At 44.3% G+C, this 17,894-nt stretch overlaps 2 protein-coding genes and 1 pseudogene across 13 annotated transcripts in view; 2 read left to right on the top strand and 1 right to left on the bottom strand.

The window, feature by feature from the left end:
- Positions 1–2,451: 2,451 nt before the first annotated feature.
- On the bottom strand, positions 2,452–15,883 carry TMEM187 (transmembrane protein 187). 8 transcript variants are annotated; one of them, XM_074207163.1, is made up of 3 exons: positions 13,821–15,613; positions 11,402–11,458; positions 2,452–4,915 (listed from the first exon to the last, which is right to left on the bottom strand). In XM_074207163.1, the coding sequence occupies exon 3, from the start codon at positions 4,913–4,915 to the stop codon at positions 4,115–4,117; it is 801 nt and encodes a 266-aa protein (XP_074063264.1). In that variant the 5' UTR covers positions 11,402–11,458; positions 13,821–15,613; the 3' UTR covers positions 2,452–4,114. The 8 variants fall into 8 exon arrangements, with proteins under 8 accessions (XP_074063264.1, XP_074063266.1, XP_074063263.1 ...); XM_074207165.1 differs by having other exon boundaries at positions 15,009–15,613; XM_074207162.1 differs by lacking the exon at positions 13,821–15,613 and adding an exon at positions 13,293–13,785.
- On the top strand, positions 9,300–9,880 carry LOC141502425 (high mobility group protein B1 pseudogene; annotated as a pseudogene).
- Positions 14,416–17,894, top strand: part of HCFC1 (host cell factor C1) — a 30,110-nt gene continuing 26,631 nt past the window's right edge. For all 5 annotated transcript variants that reach the window (XM_074207158.1, XM_074207157.1, XM_074207161.1 and 2 more), the window contains exon 1: positions 14,416–16,601. In XM_074207158.1, the coding sequence (XP_074063259.1) occupies positions 16,337–16,601 (265 nt within the window). In that variant the 5' untranslated portion in view covers positions 14,416–16,336. The remainder of the gene's footprint in view (positions 16,602–17,894) is intronic.

Below are 17,894 nucleotides of genomic sequence, written 5' to 3'. Positions count from 1 at the left end.
TCTTCCAGATTTCTCCTGATATGGCATCTGAATTGAAGTTGGAATATCAGACATCTACTTCTCCCTTTCTCACTCTACATGAGGTTTAAGAATTTTCTGTCCAAAGAACATCCAAAGAACTAGTGGAGCATGGGTGATGAGATTAGGGGAGATGGCTAGAGGTAAGAAGCTCCTTGTACAAACATTTAGTCTTCTTCTTTCCTATTTTACTATGATTAATAAAGTATTTAACCACATATATTGAAGATCTCAGTCCACTTTTAGAGTGGAGATAGTAACATAAATTTCATATATTTATTATTTTTAATCAATATTCTACTTTATCCATCTTTACTTCTAGCTAAATTTCCAAAGTAACTAGCATAGGTTTGTTTTGTTTTTTTTTTGCAAGGCAAATGGGGTTAATTGGCTTGTCCAAGGCCACACAACTAGGTAATTATTAAGTGTCTGAGACCAGATTTGAACCCAGGTACTCCTGACTCCAGGGTGGGTGCCTTATCCACTGCGCCACCTAGCCACCCCAGCATAGGTTTTGACTACTCAATGATGCTACATGAAGAAAGGATACTCTGGCTGTGAGGAAGTAACTTAGGCATTCATGAGCTAAACTCCCTTTGGCTGCCAGGATTCTCTGTAATCTTTTGGCTTTTGGAAGTCTATCCTTTGCTTGTGTCAAAGGAGAATTAAGGCAGTAACTGGTCTAAATAATGCCCCCTAGTGGGGAACTCAGATATTACTCTCTCCTGATGGATAATTAGTATGGTGACATACTGTCATCCCAAAGGCTTGAGGAAGGTAGCACATAAGCTAATTTGAATTGCTACTACTTTAGTATCTCAGGTCTCACATAAAGGCCAATATAAATATCACATATAAATGTGAACCATTACTAATAATAATAACGTGCCTTCCCACTTTTGTCTACACCTAAATCCTATTAAGGCTCTAGTCCCAATGTATCTAAGAAGTCTTCCCTTACTACTCCAGCTGTCAGGGAGCACATCTTCCTCTAAAGCTTTATAACATCAACAAGATCCATAAGGTAAACATAAAGATAAATTATTAAGGACGCAATAAGATCAAACTATTCACTTATTTGTGAAAAAACAGTATCAGTACTCTTAAAATTGTCAGTTATTTGGATAATTTGAAAGAAAGGTTTGGCAACATGGGGGTGATGATCAACCTTAATGGACTTGCTCATTCCATCAGTGCAACAATCAAGCACAATTTTGGGGTATCTTCGATGTAGAATACCATCTGTATCCAGAGAAAGAATTGTGGAGTTTGAACAAAGACCAAAGACTATTACCTTTTTTTTTTTTTGCAAGGCAATGTGGTTAAGTGGCTTGCCCAAGGTCACACAGCTAGGTAATTATTACGTGTCTGAGGCCTGATTTGAACTCAGGTACTCCTGACTCCAGGGCCGGTGCTCTATACACTGAGCCACCTAGCTGCTCCTGTATTACCTTTAATTAAAAAAAAAAAACCTGTTATCTTATTATGTAATTTTGCTATCTCTTATACTTTATATTTCTTCCTTAAAGATGTGATTTCTCTCTCATCACATTCAGTTTGGATCAATGTATACCATGGAAACAATGTATAGACTGGCAAATTGCCTTCTGTGGGGAGGTGGGGGGAGGGAAGGAAGATTGGGGAAAAATTGTAAAATGCAAAATAAATAAAATCTTCGGAAAAAAAATTTCTAAATTCAGAAAGAAGAGGGTAAAGGGATAGTATAAGGAAGGGACTTTTAGAAGAGTGAGTAGATTAAAATTTAGGAAGGGGGAGAAATAAGAGAGAAATTCTTAGGAAGATAGATGGGGCACCAGCCCTGGAGTCAGGAGGACCTGAGTTCAAATTTGACCTCAGACACGTAATAATTACCTAGCTGTGTGACCTTGGGCAAGTCCTTAACCTCATTGCTTTGCAAACAAAGAAAGATAGATTAAGGTGAAGTGGGGGAGAGGAAAAGGGAAAGTAGGTAAATTTGTTTTTCTTTTAGTTTTTGGAAGGTGGATAAATTAAGGAATAGAAGGACAAGGTAGCTGGTAGAAGTATAGTAGACAAGTGAAGAGAGACAGGGTAAATAGGGCAAGAAGAATAGTGAGGAAAAATAGGATGGAAAGATATAGTCAAGTAATTATAACAATGTAAATGGAATGAAGTTACTCATAAAATGGAAATGGCTAGCAGAATGAATTAAAAACATGAATTCAACCATATGTGGCTTTCAGAAAACAACAAAAATGAGAGGTATCAACAGGCAAAATAAAGGGCTAGAATAGAATTCATTTTGTTAAAAAAAAAAGCAGGGGTAGTAATCATGGTCTCAGACAAAGTTAAAACTAAAATATTTAATTAAAGAGAAAAATAGTTTCAGAAGTATAATTATAAATACTACAAACTTTCCAATAACATTTGAAAGTTAATTAAATTTATCTTATATTTAGTTTTGTGAATTTTGAATAAACTTTTTCATTTTCATTTTAACAAGGTGAAATACCTAGTATTAATATATTACTTAGACTGCTAATTCAATTGAGGAAGTTCTCATTTGATTACCTTTTCTGCACAGCACACTCACTCTGACTTTGAGTTTACTTTTTGGCTTAAGTCAGGGACAGGTAAGGGGCCTGTTCCCTCAATGCCCCCCTCCTCTTTTTATTTGGGGTTAGCAGACATGGAAGGCTTGCCACAGATCCCACATTTCATTACACTATCTTTCACCTCAAACACAACCCTCTCTCAAATTGCTTTAGTGTTGTCCAAGATACCACAATCCTTCAGGAATCCCAAATTACAGCCTGTGTGGTCCTCCCTCCCCCACCCCACTTATCCAGTCAGATTTTCACTAGGTTCATTACAGTGTTTTTTCCTAAAGTACAGTTCTGAACCTGTCACCCTACTTATCTGAACTCGTGGCTCCATACTGACTCTTGAACAAATATTATTCAACTCATCCATTTAAAACCTCCATCAATTCCATAATGGACATACTTATTAGTACAAAAGTACAGGTATATAGTTTAAGTAAAGATATACTGGGGGGGGGTACATGCTCAAAGAAGTCTGGAGACCATTATTCTATGACTTTATGCAGTGGAGAGGCGATGTTGAAATGTCTCTCTCATCTAAAGCCTACTTCAGAAATATAGGAGGTAGTAAGGTGCCAGCCCTGAAATTGAATAGACCCAAGTTCAAATTCACCCTTATTTATTAGTTAGGTACTTTAATCCTGAGAAGAAAATGGTAAACCCACTCCAGTATCTTTGCAAAGATGGACAGTAGAATCCACAGGATCACAAAAAACCAGAGGAGACCAAATCAACTGAACAATTTCAGAAATGTATTTGTTGTCTGCCACATACTTCTACACTCAAATGGATAGAATTTCCAGTTCTAAGCAACTGGAAATTGTTAACTATCCCAATCAAAGGAATGCAAATACTCCAATTACTTGCTCTATCAGCCCTCTCATCCTTTTCTGCTATGCCTTCTACCTACAATTTTGCTGCCTGTGCTATTGAGCTTTCAACTTGCTAGCAAACAGTTGCAGGGTCCCAACCATGTGTCCAGTATCTTCTGAGAGAAGTAGATTTAAGATCAAAATTTTGCTCTCCCTAATTTTTAGTTAGTTTTTAGGGAAAGTATTCCGGAAGATGGATTAAAAACCCACCTACATTTTACTATCCACAAAGCTTCCCGGGAGTAGGTATTAACTTCCAGGTTTTTTAATATCTAAAAAAAGTATACCACACATAGTTGGCCTTTAATATTTGTTGAGTTGAATAGATTTGCATGAACTAGTCATGAGCTCATATATTTCTCATAAAGGTATTATATTGGATATTTCCAATAAATGTGAAAGTCTAATGATGCTATTTTGCTATTCATTTGTCAAATGTAATTAACAGTGTAGATCACAAAGATACAACTGTAATCTTGGTGTCACCTATAGTAAGGAAGAGGCTTTTTTTAATGAACAGATTTTATTATAAAGTCATGAAAAACATGGACAAGAAAGATGAATTGAACATATACTTGGCCGGAGCACTGGTTTTCAAATGTAGATATTAACTAAAACACTTCAGAAGCTTTTCCAACCCACTTAAATGTTCTTTTCCTCAGCAATGCATCTCCGGGGACTACTGAAGTGTGTCAAGAATAAAAATGAAAAGTGGAACTGCATAATATCACAAATTTTAGACCAAAAGTGTCCGGTCAGATCCTTGAAAAAATCCCACTGAGCAAGCCAATGGTCACCCATCTTAAGCCCAATAAAGCCCATGCAAGATAACAAAGCCAGGCTGATATAAATGGCAGACTTAGAATCCCCATACTGGCAGTGCAAATGTATGGCGCTCCACACAGCAGCAAGAATGTGAAATGCTAAGGCAAAATCAAATCCAAGATGGTGCAACAGAGTAAGACAATAACTGGCTAGAGATATACACTCAATACAAAAGAACAACCAGGGTTGCCAACCATCCTCTAGGTAGCGACACCAGACTACTGTCCAAGCAAAAATGGGCAAGGTAAACCATTGGTCCAGAACAGCAGAATGGTGAGTCTGGGTCCAGATGCGTATCCATTGAGTAGGACCATAAAGCAGGGCCATGCTTGCAAAAACATCTTTCAGGTAACTGGCCTGTCTCACATCTTCATCATTTCCTATGATCTTCTTATTTTTCAACAGCCAATACCATCCTAACAGCAGGTAGCCCAGGTTAATGACAGAATTGAAAGGCATTGCTAAAAAGGTAGGAAAGGTGTGAACTGGAATTTCTGCATAATATTCATAGCCAACTTCAATGAAGATATTATCAAATACTCCAGAGTAGACAATAGCAATGCACACACAGGCTGCAAGACACACATGGGTCAAGGTCTGGTAATACTTGGGCTTCATCTGTAACAAAATCAGTGCAAATCTTTATTAGAGAGTCAAATAGAAATCTTTGGTAATTCTTTATAAATTAAGACCAAGGTTTGTTATCAAATATGTTACCCCAACAATAAAATTTGCAGGAAAAAGACTTTAATAAACTGAACCTACTGAGTTTTTTTCCCCAAACAGAAGCTGTGGCAGCTGATTGATGAAGAGAGAGAAAACTTATTAAGGTTTACATTATCAAAACAAGAGCAAATGTTTGTACACAGTGCTTAGTTAACCCCTCAATTTTTCATAACTGAAAGAAAAAATAGTGAAACTAAATGTACATAAAACATTAGTTCCCCTTGTTTTGTTTTTCCCTCTCATGATATCCAGTGAAGTCCAATGTTGTAGTATCCAATCAGACCCACTTTCCTTCACAAATTACTTGAAACTTCAAGATCACAGGGATCTTATTCTCAACACTTCCATTTCTTCAATGTGAATATATCATCTCAGTAACCTTATCAGTCATCTGGGTTTTTTAAAGGCTCTTTTTTTAACTCAACTGAATATTTGGTCAAAAGAATTTCAGGTAAACACAAACAAACAAAAAAAAAACAGGGGAAAAATCAGGCAGTGGGGCATGATGAAAAGAGATATTCTGGGGGGGGGGGCTGCTATCGCCCCAAGCAAGTGAACTTCATCTAGGGGTCATCCCCCAGAATCAAAACCTCTGATGCATTTCTGTTTTTCAAAACTTCAAAGGTCAAAATGGGAAGGGAGCTCAAGCTCCATCCTTGGGATTGCAGTGAGCAAATTTGTTGATCTCAGGACTACCTATCCCCATAACAGACAGACCTGGAAATTTTGATTACTCTTTTAGAGGCTACAGTAAACACATGATGACTACTAGGAGAGCTAGTTGCTTAAGCAGTTTCCTGTACATAAAAGCAACAAACAGGCCATGTGAAAGTGTATACTTAGCCAAAGTATACAAAATAATAAAATAAATATCAAGTTACTATCTGCCTAATGGATAAAAAGGTCTGTGTGTGGCATTTGTCTTCTAACATTCTACAAAGCAAACACCGACACATTATCAAAAGGACCAATAACTAGGAGCCTAGCAAGCTTCTAGATGGCCTTTCCTTTATCCTACCCTTTCAAGTATATTAACCACAAAGCCAAAGCAAGAAATGCTCGTTTGCTTTATGACAATTGGTTGGTTCCCCCCCCCCTTCAGACTATTAATAGTTTTGGTATTGTCATTGGAAAACAGAACAGGAAGCATAAGCCTATCTTTCTTGGATAAAAATCCTAAAAGGTAACATTAGAAATTTCTTAATATGGGGGCGGCTAGGTGGCATAATGGATAAAGCACCAGCCTTGGAGTCAGGAGTACCTGGGTTCAAATCTGGTCTCAGACACTTAATAATTACCTAGCTGTGTGGCCTTGGGCAAGCCACTTAACCCCATTTGCCTTGCCAAAAAAAAAAACCTAAAAAAAATTTCTTAATATGGAAATGGCTTGGACCAAGAAATGGGCAGGTAATTTGTTGTTGGAAATGAAAATATTTGTTGGAATTATCTCCAGAAGACTGACAGGACCACAGTATAAAAAGCTCAAGTTCTGATCCCAGGGCTAAGAGAAAGCACTATGCTAAAGATTCAAAGTTGAAGATGGTATTTCTTTTTTTCTTCCCATTTCTTTTTTTTTATTAAAGATTTTATTTGAGTTTTACAATTTCCATCTTACTTCCCTCCCCCCACAGAAAGCAATTTGTTAGTCTTTACTTTGTTTACACGTTGTACATTTATCCAAATTGTGATGAGAGAGAAATCATATCCGTAAGAAACAAAAAGTTTCATAAGAGATAACAAGATCAGACAATAAGATACTTGTTTTTTTCCTAAATTAAAGGGAATAGTCCTTGAACTTTGTTCAAACTCCACAGTTCTTTATCTGGATACAGATGGTATTCTCCATTGCAGACAGCCCCAAATTGTCCCTGATTGTTGCACTGATGGAATGAGTAAGTCCTTCAAGGTTGATCATCACCCCCATGTTGCTGTTAGGGTATACAGTATTTTCCTGGTTCTGCTCATCTCACTCAGCATCAGTTCATGTAAATCCTTCCAGGCTTCCCTGAAATCCCATCCCTCCTGGTTTCTAATAGAACACTATTGTTCCATGACATACACATACCACAGTTTGCTAAGCCATTCCCCAATTGAAGGACATTTACTTGATTTCCAATTCTTTGCCAGAAGATGGTATTTCTTACAAACAGAATAATTCACTTATTCAGAGACCATTTACCCAGCAATTTGCAATCTTGTAGAATATTGTACAAATGGTCTTTGCTGAACCAAAATGATATCATGAAGCCCAAACATTAAATCTATTGTCTTTTACTGAAAAGAAAGTCCCTTGGGGGGGGGGGGGCTAGGTGTCACAGTGGATATAACACCGGCCCTGGAATCAGGAGGATCTGAGTTCAAATCTGACCTCAGACACTTCATAATTACCTGTGTGGCCTTGGGTAAACCACTTAACCCCACTGCCTTGCAAAAACTAAAAAAAAAAAATGTCCCTTGGAATTAGGGTTAATAAGCAGTCGATTAGATGTAGTAAAAGCTGGGCATATTTGTTGTTGTTGTTTTTTTAGGTTTTTGCAAGGCAAATGGGGTTAAGTGGCTTGCCCAAGGCCACACAGCTAGGTAATTATGAAGTGTCTGAGACGGGATTTGAACCCATGTCCTCCTGATTCCAGGGCTGGTGCTTTATCCACTGCACCACCTAGCTGCCCCTTGACACGAATTTCTAACAACAGGAGCTGAAAAGGTCCCCCAGCCTAAGAGGTCAAGAGACTTGAGAGCTCATCATAGTTATGTCACCAAGTGGCTATGGGATTCCAGGCAAGTCACCTGACCTTTCTGGGGCTCAGCTTCTTTATCTTTTTTTAATTCTATTGAATTTTTAAAAATTATTTTATTCTGAATTTAAGAAATAAAAAAAGGATTTCCATAACAAAGTAGGATAGCATTGCACCTGAAATTGCAGATTATGTGCAACTTGCTATTCCTTTATGCCCAAAGGGTAATAAAAATGAACATACCCTTTGATCCAGCAATACCCAATACTGGGTCTATACCCTGAAGAGATCATGAAAAAGGGTAAAAATATGCATAGCAGCCCTGTTTGTTTGTGGTGGCAAAGAATTGGAAATTAAGTGAATGTCCATCAATTGGGGAATGGCTGAACAAACTAGTATATGTATGTTATGGAACACTATTGTTCTATTAGAAACCAGGAGGGATGGGATGCTGAGTAAGATGAGCAGAACCAGAAAGAACATTGTACACCCTAACAGCAACATAAGGGTGATGATCAACCTTAATGGACTTGCTCACTCCTTCAGTGCAACAATCAGGGACAATTTTGGAATATCTGCAATGGCGAATACCATCTGTATCTAGAGGAAGAATTGTGGAGTTTGAACAAAGACCAAAGACTATTACCTTTCATTTAAAAAAACCTGTAATCTTACATAATTTTGCTATCTCTTATACTTTATTTTTTTTAAGGATATGATTTCTCTCTCATCATATTCAACTTACATCAATGTATACCATGGAAACAATGTAAAGACTAACAGAATGCCTTCTGGGGGTGGGGTGGGGGGAGGGAAGTGAAATTAGAGGAAAAATTGTAAAATTCAAAAGTAAATAAATTAAAAAAAAAGAAAAAACTTGGTATTCTTTTCAAATATACAACAGTTATGTGACTTCCTTTTCCCCCCCTTCCCCCCACCCCAAACTGAGATGGCTAACATGAGACAGAAATCTGTATGTATATCTATATTCATACATATATACATATACCTATAGGTACACGTCAGATTTTTTCTGGATTCAAATAGCATCTTCCTTCATAGGATCTTTGCAGTTAATTTGGTTATTTTATAATAGAATGACTCGACTACTCAAAGTCATTTTTAAAACAATAATGATGTTACTATATACAGAGTTCTCTTGGTTCTGCTCTTTTCACTCCATTATTTCGTGGAGGTCTCTCCATGCTTTTCTAAAATCATTGAGCTCATCATTTCTTATAATAGAAAAATATATTGTATCATAAATATGTACCCCAATCTGTTTAGCCATTCTCCAACTGACAGGGACTCTGACAATATCCAGTTCTTTACCACCACAAAGAGAGCTGCTATATTTTTGTACATATAGGTTCTTTCCTATTTTCCCTAATCATCTTGGGAAGAAGACCTAATAGGAGTATTGCTGGGTCAGAGAGTATATAGGCAGTTAAATAATTCTTTGGGAGAGACAGTGCTCAGGCAAGTAAGAGCCAGGCCAGCACTGAACTATTTTGTGAGGTGCAGAGAGAAAGAAATCTAAAATGGGCAAAGGTAATTCTAAAAAACTGAGAGGGAAAATGTCTTCATATGCCTTTTATGTGCAAATCTGTTGAGAGGAACACAAGAAGAAGCACCTAAGATGCCTCTATGAATTTCTTAGAATTTTCTAAAAAATGCTCAGAAAGGTGGAAGGCAATGTCTATTAAAGAGAAAGGAAAATGAGAGAACATGGCAAAAGTTAAGAAGGTTCATTATGAAAGAAAAATGAAAACTTACATACCACCTAAAGGAGAAACAAAAGAGAAGTTTAAGGATCCAATGCACCAAAGAGGCCTCTGGCATTTTCCTTATTCTGTTCTGAATATCATTCAGAAATCAAAGGGGAGTATCCTGGTCTTTCTATCAGAGATGTGGCAAAACAAAAAAATTGGGAGAAATGTGGAATTATACTGCTACAGATGTCAAACAACCTTATGAAAAGAAGGGTGTTACAGTGAAGGAAAAATATGAAGAGGATATTCTGTATTCTGAGTGAAAGGAAAACCTGATGTGGGTAGAAAAGGAGAAGATGTCAAGGCTGAGAAGAGCAAGAAAAAGAAAAAAGGAGGAAGAGGATGAGTAAGATGACAATGATTAGGAGGAAGATGATGAAGATGAATAATTGATTCCAGAGCAGCTTTTTTCTTGTCTATAACCTTCTATACACAACTTTGTAAAGAAAAGAAAAAAAAAAGAAATGTAAGGCTGTGTAAGATTTGTTTTAAAATTATCCAATGTCTTTTTCTGTATACTTAGCACACTACCAAATGATGTCTTTAGGGGCAGGTAGGTTGCCCAGTGTTTATGATAAAGCACGGGCCCTGGAGTCAGGAGTACCTGGGTTCAAATCTGGTCTCAGACAATTAATAATTACCTAGCTGTGTGGCCTTGGGCAAGACACTTAACCCCATTTGCCTTGCAAAAACCTAAAAAAAATCACTTGTACAAAAATATTCATAGCAGCTCTGTCTGATGTGGTGAAGAATTAGAAATCAAATGAATGTCCACCAATTGGGGAATGGCTTAATAAACTGTGGTATATGTATATCATGGAATGCTATTGTTCTATTAGAAACCAGGAGGGATAAGAATTCAGGGAAGCCTAGAAAGATTTGTATAAACTGATGCTGACTGAGATGAGCAGAACCAGAAGTACATTGTATACCCTAACAGTAACATGGGGCTGATGATTAACTTTAATGGACTTACTCATCCCGTTAGTGCAACAATCAGGCACAATTTTGGGGTATATGTGATGGAGAATACCATCTGTATCCAGAGAAAGAACTGTGGAGTTTAAACAAAGACTAAAGACTATTACCTTTAATTTAAAAAAAAAAAACCCATTATCATCTTATATAATCTTGTTATCTCTTATACTTTATTTTTTGTCTTTAAGGACATGATTTGTCCTGTCACATTCAATTAAGATTAATGTGTACCATGGAAACAATGTAAAGACTAATAAAGTATCTTCTGTGGGGGGGGTGGGGGGAAGGAAGTGGGAGTAGGGGAAAAATTGTAAAATTAAAAAATCCAAAATGTCTTAAAAACTTTTAGTAATTTTAGGAAAATTTTCTATCCAAAATGGTTTTAATAAAAGTTTTTGATAAGCTTCAGAGGAATAAATTCATATTCTTAAAAGAGAAATGAAAAAGCACTTCATCCCCTTTCTTTGCAAGGGGAGAAGACTAAGGGGATAGAATACAGCGTGCCATGGAATGAATTTGTGAATGAGTTGGTTAGTTTTGCTAAATGTTTTTTTCCTCTCCTTTTTATTCTTTCTAATAAGGAATGGCTTTTTGTGAGGGATATGCTGGGAAATATAGGTGATGGTAAAAAAAGATAAAAGTTAAAGGTTAAAAAATTTATAAATACTTTAACAAAGTAGTTGAAGTCAAAATTTTTTTTATATAGATTTCTATTGTAAAAACCATTTTGGCTTCAATTAAAGTTGAAAAATATTTCTAAATTAGTATCTATCTTCATGTTTTAGTAATAATATATCTTGGAAGATTTTGTTGGAAGGAGTCAAGAGTTTGCAATGATTATCATAAAGACTGGTTAGAAAGGATGAAGAAAATTGGGTTAAGCATGTACTGACCCTATGTTAGGTTCTTAAATACTTGAAGATAGTTTTCTTGTTATTTTCCTTTTTCTCCTAAAAGAAAAAAATTCACATTAAATATTCCAGTAAATGAATTTCTACTGTATTATGTGCAACTTTTTAATCATAGGGAATCTGAGTTAGGAGCAGTTGAAGTCACCTTTTCATTAAACTTTTTTCCTCAGCATATTTAGTGCTTTGGGATGACTGGTTTCCATTTCTGCACTATCTTTCTTTAACCTACCATTGTGAGACAGTTTTAGTTCTTCACTAGGGTGTGGATAAGCCTTCCTTAGGTGATCTGATCTAGTTGGTATCATAACCATCTGAATGAAGTTCCTCTGAAATTTTCTTGAGGGAAATAATCTCAATTGAGGGTTGAGATATACTATTTTTACTGAAATGTTACCTTTATTTTAGGTTCTTGGATTTCATTCCAACTTCATACTTTCCTTCCTGTAGTTTTCTGTGACTAAGTAAGTGTCATTATTTCGAGATCAGTAGCTCCTGTTCTCTAATTTCACAAGAACACTTCATCTGGTATCGTCCTCCCATTTTTAGCAGATGATGTGATCATAACCTGAAGATCTAGTTCTTCCTGAAGCTATGGTCCCTGGTCTGGATGAACATTCATAGACACCATACAGGTGATCACTTTAGAGGCTGAGGAGTAAACGAGACTCCTGGGACAAATGGTGGGGAGGGGTGGTAAGGCTAGTGGTGGGTTGTCCCTGAAGCCCCCAACTAATTATTTCCCAAATCCAAGCTTGTGTGCTGGTAATGAAGCTTCCTGAGATAGAGGTATGTAGTCTTTTTGGCTTCCTTTGCTGCTGAGGTAACTAAATAGGACAACCTAGAAACCTAGGTACAAGGAGCAAAGAGAAGGGAAAACTTCTAACTTGGCAATGGTTGCTTACAAGAGGTTTAGGAGTAGGGGACATAGAGAGGTCAGGATTACTGGATGGTGGATTTAGAATTTGAAGCAAGGTATCTTGAGTCATTTCGTTTTGCACAAGCACCAATCAATAATCCCTGTTTATTTGCAATGAGAGGCATGGGGGGAAGCAGTCTTTGGCCTGCTAGGTCCAGACTCCTACCACTACAGCATCTTGTCTTCAGCACCTTCTATCAAGTGAGACTGCTTTGAGCCTGCCTCCCTGGCTCTCCCTAGCTCGGGCTCGCCCATTGGAGTCTCCCAACGACTTTGTGGGCCTCAGTCTTCTTTGTAGCCCCTTCCTCGATCAGTAGTCTGTCCTTGCTCCTCTCTATTGAGTGGCCGGCAAGGCTCTTCCCAAGCCCTTGCTCACGGCAGCGGAGCCTTCCCGGGGCCTCCGGGGCCGGGTGGCAAACCCACTTCTGCAGGGGACTGAGTCACTGCCCCCCCCCCCCGCCCCCCACCGTGGGCGGGAAGGAGCGGGCCAGCAGCGGAGGGGGGAGCGAGGAAGGAGGAAAGGGAGCAGGAGGGGGCGATGGGCCTGGCTCAAGTTAAGCAGAAGCGGCGGGCTGCACCCAGGGAGCCCTCTTCACTGAAGGGGGGCTTCTAAGTGGGCCCACGAGCTACCTGCCGCCTCCGCTTAACCGGAGACGGTTACGTTAGCCAATTGGCGGGCCCCGGCCACGGGGCGGGGCTTCCGTCTCTGGGGGAGCGGCTTTGAGTTCATTGGGGGCGGGAGCGGGCATCTGGTAACCCTCGGGAGCTAACTAGGGTGGGCGGGCGCCTTTTCACGGGGATAGCCTGAGGGGCTGTGCAAGGCTGGGGGGCGGCAAGCTGTCGCTCTCACCCCCGGCCTTCCGCAGTTCAGGCGGGGGGGGGGGAGGGCGGGCGGCCTCTGCTGGCCTAACTCCGCCTGAGAGGCGGGCCCACGAAAGGGCCGAGGCCGAAGCTTACCTCGGCCGGGCTCCCGCGCCGCCAAGAACTGAGCTCCGCTGCTGGGAGGGGCAGGCGGCGCCGGTGGCGCCCGCCAGCCCTCCGGAGCTGCCTTCCCTCCTGTCTCTAAGCCTGTCGCTGAGGAGAGGCCTCAGGCAGGCCGCCGAGCCCGTCCTGTCCGCACTCCTCACCGAAAGCACTTCCACTTTCTAGTTCCAGTGGCAATACAGTTCCATTGGAAAGCCTCCACACACGCATGCGCACAGCCCGGCTTTTTTTGGGGGGGCAAACAGGGTAACTAGGTACTGTTCGGTAAGGAGAAAATGGTGCCTGGAGCTGAAGGACATCCGGGCTTGGCTGAGGGATGCAGAGAAGCAGTACCGAAGAAGACCCCCACCCAGCTCCCGAACGGCCTGGAGGCGCCTCAGCAGCCGGACTATTTTTGACAGCGGCTGTGCCCCTCCCCATCCGCCGTCATCCGGGGCTCGTGCCGCCATTTTTGTTCCGGGGAAGGGAAACGAGTCGAGAAGATGGCGGCTGGCCACTTACTGCCTCAGCCCCTCCCCTCTCCTGCTCGACCCCTCCGCCCAAGTAGTTGGCGCGTAGCCATTCTGTAGGCGAGGCTGCCGCCTTGTCCCCAAAGCGGAATGGCTGCTTTCCATGGCCTCGTATAGAGAGAAAGGGGCCCGCGGCTATCAGAATCAACTGCGGCGAGGAATAAAATGGCCGGGGCACGGGAGGGGGCGGCAAGGACTCCGAGGCCACCATTTGCTTCCCTAAAAGGGGAAATCTCGGGTTCTTAAGGCGTGGCGGGAAGAAGGGGAGTGGCGGGAAGGGAGGAGTAACGGTCGCGCACTCTTGAGTAGCCCCAATCTTTGTTGGTAGCAGACGAAGGCGGGGGCAGGAAGGAGGACTGCCTTAGGGAGTGGCCAAAATGGCGGCTCCCTGTTTAGAGGCACGAGAAAGAGCCAATAAGCCGGCCGCCCTGGCGGCCCCCGCCAGGTCTCTCCCGAGGGGTGTGAAGGGGGACGAATTCTGTCGCCGAAGTCTGGCGCAAGGACGGGCAGCGTGGCGTCCGCCTCAGCCATCTTCAGCCAGAGTGAGATGGAGGCGTTCCACATGGACTCCCCGCCATCTTTGTTTTGAAGAGCTAAAATGGCGGCTCCCAGGCAATGGAGTTTACATTCGTATCCAATTGCAGCCCACTTCGTGGGTCCCACCCGCCCCGTTTGTGAATTTGGGTTTGAAGTCATGAAGGTCCTCTAAGAGACACGGTGGTGACATTTATGTGTCGATCGCATCCCCCGCTCCCTCTCGAGCAGCTTTGATAATAGCAGCTAGGGATCCCACATGCTGGCACTTGCACCAGCGCAGCCATGTTTGTTTTCAAACGAACCCACATCACGCCCGCTTTCCTTCCCACAAAGTGGACCACCCTCATCCGGGAATTTCCACTGCCGCCATGTTTGTTTTGAGGGGCGGAAAAAGAAAAATATGGCTGCTCCCAGCTACAAGGCATGACTGCAAATTCGCGTGGCGTTCGGCCCCGTACTAATCGTAAACTCTGGTTTCTAAGGCGCTTCTTCAACGCCCAGTATCTCTGAACACATTACGTAAAGCGATTACCCGGATCGAGGTCTCGTACTCAACTTTTCTATTAATCTTCATCCGGGTATTACTAACAGTAGCCCTCCGCCCATCGCCATCTTTGTAGTGTTGATGGAGGAAACTACTTACTGTCACTACAGGGGAGAGGGGCGGGGCTAAAATGGCTGCTCCCAGGGCGAAGGCATGAAATCCCGCAATACGACAGGTGTTCCAAAAGCACCCCGAAAGGAAGGAGCGGACCAAACATTGCCAGCTCCGAAAAGCGCTGTGGAGAACTGGCTAAACAGTTAGGGTCGGCGAGCCCTTTAAGGGTCCTGACCGAGAGGGAGGAACGAGGGCGGGGGGCAGTGACGTTCTCAAAACCCCGCCCCACCGACCAGCCGCCGTCGCCATGTTTAGTTGTTGCTTCTCCACTCAAGATGGCGGCTCCCAGGGAGGAGGCATGAGCGCCCCGAGTCCAACGCTTTCTGTGCCGTACAGCTGCTACCATCCGGCTTAACTTCGGCGTTCTGCAGAGCGCAGAGAGGGGAGCAAGGGATCCTCGCGGAGGAGGACGCGGCATTGCCGTTGTCTCTCTTTTGCTTTGCTGTTGGGGAAACTGAGCCGGGAGGAGAGCAGGGGGAAAGGAGGAGCCGGTCCCAAGATGGCGGCTCCCAGGGCAGTGGCGGCGGCCTGAGGTGCCGGGCTGGGCTGGGCTAGGCTGGGGGTGGGGGTGCGGAGTAGCGGTTTTCAGGCTCCGCGCTCACGCGGCCCAGAGGGCCCGGAGAGCTTGTGGCTACCCCGGCGGCCGCCCTCAGGCTTAAGTCAGGGCTGCGGCGTAGGCGGTTGCGTCAGGGAGATTTAAGCAGGCGCGGGGCAGGCGTTCAGGGGAACCGTCCCAAGATGGCGGCTCCCAGCAGCGCGCTCTGAGCGTCAGAGGCGCCCACGGGAGCAGGGCTCGGCGCGTCCTGTCGGCTGCAGCGCCCGCCCGGGGAGCCGAGCAGCTAGTGCAGCTTGGGGGAAGGAGGCGGGCGAGCTGCCGGGCTCGGCCATTTCCGGCGGAGGAGGGCTCAGCCTGAGGAAGGGAGGCGAGAGTGCGGCTGCACAAGATGGCGGCTCCCAGGGCAGGCCTGTGAGGGGGAGTCGCCGGCCGGGCCATTGGGTCCTCGGAGCCGACGCGAACGCGTCCTCCGGGGGCCGAGGCTGTTGTTGCTGCTGCCGCTGCCGCCGTAGCCGCCGCCACTCTTGGGAAGGGCTGTGCGACTGCCGAGAGAACGGGGATTCGGCTGGAGAACAGGGGGGTGAGTAAGATGGCGGCCTCCATAGGGGCGGCCGGAGCCGTGTGAGTGGTTTCGCTGGCCAGCCAGCGCTCCCTGTCGGAGCCCCGAGCTCCGCGGCGCCTGCCGGACTGGGACTGCTAACTCCGAGCCCGGCACCCGGACCCTTCCCCTCTGCTGAGCTTGCCCCTGCCCCGGGCCATGGCTTCGGGCTTGCAGCCCGCGGCGGCCTCCGCCTCGGTCGCTTCCGCCGCCTCCTCCTCTGCTGCCGCGGTCGCCGTGACCGCAGCCGCCGGCAGCTCCGTGGCTCAGCTCCTGCAGCCGCGCTGGAAGCGAGTGGTGGGCTGGTCTGGACCCGTGCCGCGCCCCCGCCACGGCCACCGCGCCGTGGCCATCAAGGAGCTCATCGTGGTGTTTGGTGGCGGCAACGAGGGCATCGTGGACGAGTTGCACGTGTATAATACGGGTGAGTGTGCCCTGGGGCTGGGGCGGCGCGAGGCGGCGGGCTCGGGGTGCTAGCGTGCCGGGCTGTGGCGGCGGCAGCAGCTGCCGCCGCCGCCGCCGCCGCCAGCCCGGCTTCCTTCCCGCTCCCGCCCCCTCTCTCCCTCCCTCCCTCCGCCTTAACCCTGTCCTTTCCCTGTAGGAGAGAGTGCGCCTGGGCTGCGGGGAGGGGGCGAGTGCGGGGCTGGGCTGAGGGGGGAGGGAGGCGCGGATCTTCCCGGGGAGCCCACGGGGAGTGAGCGCGGGCGGGAAGCCGTGGTTTAGCTTTTCCCGCCTCTGAACTCTTACAGTGGCTACTGCTTACTAACGTTGCTACGGCCGCCGTCGCCGCCCCCTCTTTCTGTCTGATGGCTCTTGTCCTAGGGGCACCGGGAAAACCCCCCTCATTCCATGCCCTGGGTCGGCGAGGGGAGAGGGCTGGGGGGGGGGGGCTGCCCTAGAGAGACCGGACCAAGCGAGAACTCGGCTCCAGGCTACTTTTGCCGGTGCTCTCTGTACTCGGCGAACTTGCCTGTATTTGCTATGATTGGCGGGGTCGCTATTTCCTACCTGCATATCTGTTGCTCCAAAAGACTGAGCTTAGATTGATGGCCAAATGTTCAGAAGGGATGCGTTTTGGGGAGAAATGTCCAAAAATATATACAAATAGAAGGCCTGTAACATGAACACTGCATTATTTGTCGTTAAGTCAGCTCCCATAGCGCTATTTCTGGAACCCCTTTGAGGTTTAGCGTGTGGAAAACTCGTGCCCTGGGGCTTCTTATCACCCTGCTTTTGGAGGTGGGGGGAGCAATTGCTGGTTGTATTTCCCTAGATCTGCTGGGTTCAGATTCCAGTTGGAGCCTACCATTCCAGAACTCTTTAGTTTATTCCTAAACAAGAAGGCTCTGATGTTTCTGGTCCAAAAGTTGAGAGCTTTTTCCTCAAAGCTCACTATGTCCTTCCTGCCACTTGGACTAGTTTAATTGAAATTCATTTATGTGAAAGGACTGCTTAGCACCTAACATAGCTGCCAGTGAAAAATTGGGGGTCAGTCTCTATTAAGATAAGGGTTAAGCTTTGCAGAAGACAATGGCTGCAGTTTTGTGAGATGTATGCTGAATAATGCTTAAGAACTAAGAAGACCAAAAAGAAAGGGGGGCAGACTGACTCCACCGCCTCTTTTTGGGAAAACTCCTTGTTCATTGGCATGGAATACATAAAAATGCAGGAAGAGAGCAGTTGAACTCACCTTTTGTTTTTTAACCAACTTAGAAAG

The sequence above is a fragment of the Macrotis lagotis genome, chromosome X, assembly GCF_037893015.1.
Source record: "Macrotis lagotis isolate mMagLag1 chromosome X, bilby.v1.9.chrom.fasta, whole genome shotgun sequence".
Classification (NCBI taxonomy): Eukaryota; Metazoa; Chordata; class Mammalia; order Peramelemorphia; family Peramelidae; genus Macrotis; species Macrotis lagotis.
The sequence above is the reverse complement of the archived record's forward strand: the minus strand, read 5'-3'. Positions and strand labels throughout refer to the sequence as shown.